This window comes from Arachis hypogaea, chromosome 11, assembly GCF_003086295.3.
Source record: "Arachis hypogaea cultivar Tifrunner chromosome 11, arahy.Tifrunner.gnm2.J5K5, whole genome shotgun sequence".
Classification (NCBI taxonomy): domain Eukaryota; kingdom Viridiplantae; phylum Streptophyta; class Magnoliopsida; order Fabales; family Fabaceae; genus Arachis; species Arachis hypogaea.
In genome coordinates, this window is record NC_092046.1 from 119,647,883 (window position 1) to 119,656,897 (window position 9,015).

Consider the following 9,015-nt stretch of genomic DNA (forward strand, 5'->3'; position numbering starts at 1 on the left):
AGTACAAATTTTTTTAATATTTAACATTTTAATAAATATTTTAGGAATACTTGATAAGGCACTTATTAACTAATATAAATTCATTATTCCCATCCATTTTAAAAATGTCCGATTTCCCATATAATTAACTTCTCACTAAATTAATAAGATAGATTTATACTGTCGATTATAATAATTCATTTTATCTATAACTTAGTTAGGCAGCTTTTTCATATATTACACTATTAATCAATATAAGTACTTATTGTAACCATGACTTGAACAGTATTAAAACAGATACAAATAAACACAAGAGGCAATAATAAAGTTTTGGTTTTAGTTAACATGTACTCTAATGATACAAGTTAACATTATTAATTAAAAAATTTATTATAAAATATGTATAATAAAAAATATAATTAAAATTAGTGTATAAAAAAATATTGAGAATTTTAAATTTATAAAAAAATGAGAAAAAACTAATGAAGGGACTAATTTGGTGCACGACATTCAATTTCAAGGACTAAAATGAGTCATTTGATGCAAAGTAAGGAACCAATTTGGTGCACATGTAACGATGACATAGTGGATGACACGTGGACAAATAGTATTGCGACACGTGGCATAATCTGACACGTGACAAAATAGCATTGTGATACATGGCGTACCCATTCATGTCAGTATGCCACGTGTTGTTGACTGACACGACATCATATCGTTACACGTGGCCAAACCATGAAGTGACACGTTTTACCAAAGGTCCACGTCATCAAGCCACGTCAGCGCGTCGTTAACGGAAAACGGGTCAGAGACTACTATGGTGCAAATTTTCCAATCTCAGGAATATAATTGGTGCAATTGGAATCTCATGAACGATTTTGGTGCACGGCGTCAATCTCAGGGACCATTATGGGAATTTAATCAAAAAACTTTCATCACTAGCTATTGTGATCCCACTATGGTGAAAATTTCACGTTCAGTTCCTATTTACATACGTCAGGCATATACTAAATCGAATTAACTCCTTTCGATATATATCATAGAATTCATGCTAAACCGAAGCTAATGGAGTCAATTTACCATTAGCCAGTTCCATGTAAAAATCGAATTCATTTTAAGGGGCTAAATCAAAGCTTTTTTATTCGATTTAGTAGTGTGTATGTAAATCGATACCCATTGATTCGATTTACTAGTGTTTGGCCTAATTTGAATTCATTGAATTCTATTTACATTTGAACACAAAATAAAGTAATTGAAATTCTATAAATTCGATTTAATACTAACAAGCCTAATTCGACTTCATTGAATTCGATTTACATAAAATTATGAAACGAGACATCTAAATAACGTTTTTGCATTTGGGAGATTCAGATAATTTTAAACTTGCTTTGGTTTACAGGGATGAATTACCCAATTTTTTATGTATCTTGTCGTTGGTTATTAAAGCATATTCTCTTACTATATATTTAATTTTAAAAATAGAACAAGACATGATATTGAGAATAAAATATAAATAATAAAAATATAAAAATTAATATTTTATTTAATAATAAATTAAATATAAAATAAAAATATGAAAAATAGTTCAATTTATCTCATTTTTTTCACATAAAATTATAAAAAATTAATAAAGTTAACTAAAAAATAAGTTATATCTTTTATTAATTTTTTTGTATACTTCTTGTTAAAAAAATAAAATATACTAATTTAATATTTTAAAATATAATATTTTATTTATATCTTATTTGTTAAATATAATTTTGTGTCTCCATATCCCTATTATAATGTCCTATACATATAACGAAACGAAACAACTTATTACATTAGAACAACATTGTTAAAGGTGTTCAATATATGATAATTCAAAATTAGTTAAAAAGTTAAGAAAATTTTTAATTATTCCAAAAATAACGGTGCCTCAGTAATTTTAGTTACTGGTCAATTTTAACAATTGATCAACGTCTAAAATTATTGGAATATACTGTTCTTGAAATACTTAACATTTTTCTAAAAAATTATACATACAAATATATACTATTAGAACCTTTTCAAATGTATTTAAAACACTAATATTCTAATAATTTTAATAATTAGTTTTAATTATTATACATTTTATATATATATATATATTACAATTAAGATCAACGATTTAAACTATTAAAACACCAGTATTTCATATACGCTTAAATTCTTCCCATGCTATTAAATAACTAGTAGATAACTAAAAAAACATAGCTAACCTAATTTGTACTTCACTTTTCGTTAAAAGTTAACAAGGAGAAAAACAAAAAAAGACATATAGCAGCCATGAGGAAACAAGAATGGAAAGAGCGTATTATTGAGATGATAGGTTTGGTAGAGTGTTGGGAGTGGCAGTAGCCTTTAGCATGTGGCAGGCATTTAATGTCTAGCAGCTAATTTCAACATGATTTGATTCTTGGAGTCCCAATCATGACAGCCTAGCTAAGCTTTCACAAGGTCCCTCTTTCTTATATATATATATATATCTTATTTTTCATAATACTAATTTACATATAATTACATATGATTTTCTTCTTATATATATACTTAATTACAAATCACTGCATACAAAGTGATTCTAAAAATACTATGTGTATTAATATATATTATATTTTTTAATTATTTTAATATATATATATTTCATATTTTGATACAAATTCTATATAAATAATAAACTTTGTGATTGATTTTGGTATAGCATAGTTGAAGTAGTTCACTTGATGATACAAATGTTAGGCAACATTTTGCATGTATGATAATGGAGGAAGAAAGCTATCTATCTTATCAATGGTGTGTTTTGGAAATTCATTTTTTATATTTTTGGATGGGATTTAATTTGGGATGCTCTAAGGAATTAGGTCACCTTTCCTTTGCCCATTCAAATTCTTTATTTTGTGTTTCTCCGAATTAGGAGGGTATGTCACAACTAGAAAATGGATTAATACAGACAGATTTACAGACAGATTTAGTCTTTATTACAGACGGATTTTTGGTTACTGACGAAATTACCGACGGATTTTGTCATTCTGTAAAAGTCCCGTCGGAAATTATTTACCGACGGATTTTTTTCCGTCGGAAAATTACCGACGGATTTTTACTAGTTACCGACGAATTTTTCCTCTGTAAATTCTCCCTCCATTTTCCGAAGGCGACGAACTTTCCGACGGATTTTCCGTCTGTAATTACAGACAGAATTTCAGACGGATTTTCTGTCTGTAATTACAGACGGATTTTCAGACGGATTTTTCGTCTGTAATTACAGACAGATTTTCAGACAGATTTTCTGTCTGTAATTACAGACGGATTTTCAGACAGATTTTTCATCTGTAATTATAGACTTACAGACGGATTTTCAGACAGATTTTCCGTCTGTAATTACAGACAGATTTTTCGACAGATTTTCTGTCTGTAATTTGAACTTTGAAAAATTATCTCATACTCTGATTACAGACAGAAAATCCTTCTGTAAATCCGTCAGTAAGGTAAAATAATTTTTTTTTATTTTTCTAATTACAAAATAAGCTTGTTTTCATACAAAATAAATATAAATTTAATACAAATTTTTATCTAATTTGTATTCGAATATTTATAATATTTCAAAAGATAAACAAACTCATCGTATTATCAAACTAAAAGAAAAATACTATAAACAAGCAAGTCAATATAATTCAAAACATAAACAAAATGTATTGATCATCAACTATAATAATAAGTAACAACCATACATCAAAGTGTGTTGATACATCAACTATAATTCAAAACATAAACTCAATGTATTGTTCAAATATACTAAGTTATGCAAATAACAAGACTATATAACTGTCCTCAAAATCTTGTGAGCTTGTTTCATCAAGTGAACATAGGGGATCACAGTTCCAGATTCAGTTGGTAAGTCCTGAAAACATTTATATCATTAGAAATAAAAGTGATTATTGAATTTACTGCAACCCCAGAATCAAAATTAAAATTTTTCATTTTATGATAAACACTTATTAGTTATTACCTGCTAAGACTAAACCAACACTCTTAAGAGCATCATCGGATCCCGAAGCCATTACTGGGAAAAAGACAAGATTTGAGTTACTCAGTTCATAAATGATGAGAGGAATTTCAAAAAAAGTAAAACACACACATGGCAATCAATATATAGACACACACACACACACATGGCAAAAGAAAGTAAAACATTACGAGCATAACACCACTGCCATCTGCAACTTTACAACCAGATAGCAGAATAGGGTTCTTAGAATTCTTTTCAACCTGCAAAAAGGAAAATGATTATCAAACTTAACAAATGAGACAAGTAATTTTTCTTATTCAGCACATAATAGAAAAAAACACTTACAATATTGCTCTCCCCCGTCATACTAGATTGAGATCTCAACTCTTCTACCTCCTCCAATTACCTTCTCATGCAGAGAGAAATTTTAAAGATTGAAAAAAAATATATAAATATGATAAGGAGGATGCTATAATAATAATAGTAATAATAAAGAAGTACAGAGAAGCAAAAATCAAACCTCCAAACGAATGTTTCTCTTCTCCTCATTTAGGTCCCGAAACTGAAGAGACTGCTTATAATCACTTATAGCTACAAAAGGAAGCGGAGAAAGAAAGAGAGTGATGCACACTTCAAACGATAATATTACTACAGATGTAACTATTGTGATAAGTGATAACCTCCATAATATATAACAAAGTTATATAAAAAAATCAAGTTGAGAAACAGAACCATAGAACATGTTTGAATGCTTTATTAGAAACTTTACAAAGACAAAATATTGGCATAGTACCTGTAACAACAATAACAAGAATAACTGCAAAAGCAATGCTTCCACCATCATACCATCCTTCCTTAATACCCTGAAATATAAAATTAATTCTTCTATGGATGAAAACCTATTTGGCTATTTCTCAACATTTAAAAACATATTCCTAATCAACCTATTTCTCAACATTTAAAATTTACTCTACCACATTTTCTCACCTCAGATTTTATCCCCAGTACTAATGAAGCTGTAGCAGCTACCATTGAAATAATCAAGGTCAGATCCTTGCAAGCATCCCAAACAAACATCTATTATAGACAACATAAACAAAGACATCAGCCATGGCAAAAAGAATGATAAAGTTAACCAAAAATCATTCTTTAATATATTGAGAAAAAAGACTTATTAATGAGAAAGAAAGGAGAGAACCTCAGCTTCAACAAGAGATTCGTTGTCATCTGCATAAGCCATGTTTGACAACAAAATCTACATGATGCAACAGATAAAGTTAATGACCAAACTCAAAGACAGGCAGTAAAGCAGTTATTAAGGAAACAGTGGGGTGAATTTTTGTATCTTTTGATAAAAGAAGAATATCACTGAGACGAAGAAAAGATTAGAAATGTACTTAAGGAAAATAAAGCATAAATGCAACATAAGAATGTAAAAACATGGCTACATAAGAATGAGTAGAAAAAATTAATATGATGATGAAGATGAAGAGTTTAACTGAATGTCACTCACAGAAGCAAATTCATGGCCAGGAAGAATAGCAGCAATCTCCTCCAACATAGAACCCAGTGTTAGTGAAGGACATCTCCTGAGAAAGGCACATGCCTTAAAAGCCTTGACCATGGCAGTTTTCTGGTCCTCAGTAGTAACAAAAGGCAGAATTGGTCATCTAATATAAGAAAGTTTATTGGTCATGAAGTAGTACATACAAGTAGTACTCATCAATTATATTAGGCACAAAACAGTGGTTTAATAATAACTAACAACTTCAAGCAAGGAAAAATACTACCAATCACAAATGCAAAACATGAGAAAACTTACTCCCAATTTCATAAGCAATCCAAGAGGAAAAGCACCTAAATCTTGTGAATTGGGAAAAGGAAACTAGTATACTACTTGTATACACAAATAATCACGAGAAGATTGACTCACCACTATTCAATTTTTTTGCAGACTCCTTGAAAAGATACGCTGCCTAATAGGAAGAATAATTAATTAAAATCCATTTAATGTCTGATAGATGAGCAATTATAAAGAGAACCAGCCAAGGAACCAAACTTTGATGACTTGAACATGCCCTCTAATCTTTCTCAGCACTTGCTCCTTTTCTTCTTCTTTCTTCAGGTCCAAGATGTAGCGAAATCGGCGAGAAGCGTTAAGCACAAGCGCTGCTTGCTAAAAAAAAGAAGAGAATTTTTGTCTAGTCATTAGAAAAGCACTAACCTCCAGAAAATGAAAACTAATACATAGCCTAAAAGCAGCAAAAAATAGAATAATCAAATAGAACTCCTTTTGAATCCTTTTTGGGCATGGCTTTACATTGGTTTTGATATACAGAACAAGTTCTCTCATAATTATGCACATGCCCAAAAAGAACCAAATCAACCTGGTTCAATTCAATCCAAGAATAAATATATAAAGTGAACAAAAAATTTAAGGGTCTATATAGTCTATGGAACTTGATTTACTAACTACGAAACTCATTGGCTAATAGCAATGGCTCCACAGCTGCAACAAAATTTTTGTCAGCAGATGAATGATCTGAGGTATACATTGGCCTATGTCTGTAAACATTTTAAAATATTATGATCAATGAATATATATACTGTGAAATTGAATAAGCCTATGATTTAAACTAAACTAAACCAAACTCACCCCATGAATATTAGCCATGGAGTTTTTTGTCTATTAACTGAAGCCATGTCCTTTTTCATCCATGCATACTACAAAAAATAGTGCAGTTAAATTACATGTATTAAAAAACTTATAATATTAAACCATAGATATGAACATGATAAGAAAAAGGTTAAAGTATATTTTTGTCCTTGAAGATTTTGAAAAATTTTAAAAATATCTTTTAATGTTTAATTTGTTTTAATTTATTCTCTTATGCTTTAAATATGTCTCAATTATATCCTTGAGGGTTAATACGGTTAAAAGAGATGTTCACATAACAATGATATGTTGACGTGTTAGTGACATGTCAGATTGTGACGTAATATGAAAAAAGCTTCTCTGAATTTACCTACTCAGAATTTTGTGACCAATCATGCTCAGTTGATATAACAGTGAAATGAACACTTGCTTGTTCAATAGAGTGATGTTGGCATTAGAAAATATGTTTCATATGCTACTCCACATTCCCCACCAGAATCAGGAGTGATGTATACTAAACCAGAATTCACATAATCCCTGAGTATATAATAAAGTATATTATAAACCATAAGCCTAGTAATTAATGATAACATCACTACTTTAATTCCATTAATGATTATGATATAATGATAATAATAATAACAATAATATTACCTCTCATGGTTCTCAATTGCTGTCATATAAGAAACTATGGAAGCTACTGGATTAATAAGGCTAAGGAAGAAATCCCATTCTGCTAGAAAACCAGTGGCATAGCTTATGTCTCCAATGTGGAACACTGAATCTACATTCTCAGATTTCACTTCTTCATCTATAGCTGAAATAACTGAAAGTGCTCCTGGCTATGAATGAAAAATGAAGTAAAAAATTAGCATTATCCATCTTCTTCTCTCTTTTTTTTTATTTTTTATTTTTATCAATAACATATATCAGACCTGAAAATCCGTCCATCTTATAGAATTCAAATCCACCAGTCATAATTGAATCCCATATCTGGAAACTCAAATCATCCCTTATCCCTTATCCCATATATAGTTTTTTGTTCCTAAATCTACAAACAAATTTATGCACACCATTAACAAGAAATGGATGCAAGGAATGGATGCACACAAAGGAATGGATGCACACCACAATGAACTCTAGCAAAACCTTGCTGAATTCCACTCAATTAACATTATCAGATACACTCTAAAGTTTATTGAACAAAATATAAAAAATCTGCCAATTCAAATGCAATGGTTATTCGCATCAGTCACCATCCAACAATTAGATTTTGAATTAACTAAAAAGTAAGAAAATAAAAATCAGAGTGACAAAAAAGAAAAACAAAGCATACTGCTGGGGATCTTCACTCGACCATAGATGGTGTAACCTTCAGCGGACCTGAAAAAAAAACAAAGTAGGATTAAAATCGATCCACATAACATAATTCTAAACCAGAGAGAACAAACGGAAAATTAGGGTTAAGGGACGAGAATTAGGGTTAAGAAAAACAGGGAAGGGACAGGGTTAGGGCTAGGGATAATGAAATCGGAACAGAATCACAATGGAAGGGTTAGGGCTAGGGACAAGAAGGAGGCGGAGGCCTACCTGAACTAACAGCGATGAGAGAAGACGATGACAAACCTCCGGCGAGGAGAGAAGAAGCAGCGCCGAGAGCAGCGACAGAGGGAGCTCGTAAGACAAGAGCACGGCTGAGAGAGCTCGTGTGACGACGAAAGGAGCAAACACATTGAGAGCGGCGGTGGAAGGAGCTCGTGCGACGCGAGCCGCGGCGGCGGCGGTGACGGCAACAGCGGAGGACGTCACATCTTCAATGGAGCTTCAATGGAGAGAGAGAGAGAGAGAAGGCATGGGAGTAATTCACGTGAAAAAAAGTGAACTGCAGTACTCGGGAGTAGAGTGACTCATCTCCTTATTTTAATATATTTCCGACGAAAAATTTAAATTACAGACGAAAAAATCCGTCTGTAATAATTTAATAAAAGACAGCGTTTTGTCTATTTAATTACAGACGGATTTTCCGTCTGTAACTATTTCTCACTGAAAAAAATTAATTTTTCCGACGGAATTATCGACGGATTCTCTTTTCCGTCTGTAATTTATGCTAATCCATTTTTTTGTTTTCCGACAAAAAATCCCTCTGAAATTCCCTCTGTATTTCAGTGGGATAAAATCCGTCGGAAATATCCGTCTGTAATAACTAATTTTCTAGTAGTGTGTGGAGAAAAAAATTAGCTATATCGATTAGCTTACTAAAAGTCTAGTATACTTTAACGCTTAGTGACGAGATTTATAAATTAGGGTAAAAAACCCAAATAAACCAAGTTGAAAAGTTTATTACCCAAATCAGCCA

The 9,015-nt window shown here is 31.1% G+C and overlaps 1 protein-coding gene across 50 annotated transcripts; it reads right to left on the minus strand.

Annotated features, from left to right (window-relative positions):
- Window positions 1-3,664: 3,664 nt before the first annotated feature.
- On the minus strand, window positions 3,665-8,558 carry LOC112722439 (calcium-transporting ATPase 8, plasma membrane-type). 50 transcript variants are annotated; one of them, XM_072207122.1, is made up of 18 exons: window positions 8,250-8,555; window positions 7,996-8,042; window positions 7,595-7,710; window positions 7,314-7,501; window positions 7,030-7,196; window positions 6,660-6,727; window positions 6,477-6,568; window positions 6,063-6,179; window positions 5,826-5,979; window positions 5,517-5,636; window positions 5,202-5,258; window positions 4,991-5,080; window positions 4,797-4,866; window positions 4,524-4,594; window positions 4,349-4,409; window positions 4,192-4,263; window positions 4,004-4,057; window positions 3,665-3,895 (listed from the first exon to the last, which is right to left on the minus strand). In XM_072207122.1, the coding sequence occupies exons 9-15, from the start codon at window positions 5,835-5,837 to the stop codon at window positions 4,371-4,373; spliced, it is 459 nt and encodes a 152-aa protein (XP_072063223.1). In that variant the 5' UTR covers window positions 5,838-5,979; window positions 6,063-6,179; window positions 6,477-6,568; window positions 6,660-6,727; window positions 7,030-7,196; window positions 7,314-7,501; window positions 7,595-7,710; window positions 7,996-8,042; window positions 8,250-8,555; the 3' UTR covers window positions 3,665-3,895; window positions 4,004-4,057; window positions 4,192-4,263; window positions 4,349-4,370. The 50 variants fall into 50 exon arrangements, with proteins under 50 accessions (XP_072063223.1, XP_072063240.1, XP_072063219.1 ...); XM_072207139.1 differs by lacking the exon at window positions 7,595-7,710 and having other exon boundaries at window positions 5,937-5,979; window positions 7,034-7,196; window positions 8,250-8,558; XM_072207118.1 differs by lacking the exon at window positions 7,595-7,710 and having other exon boundaries at window positions 7,034-7,196; window positions 8,250-8,558.
- Between the last annotated feature and the right edge of the window lie 457 nt (window positions 8,559-9,015).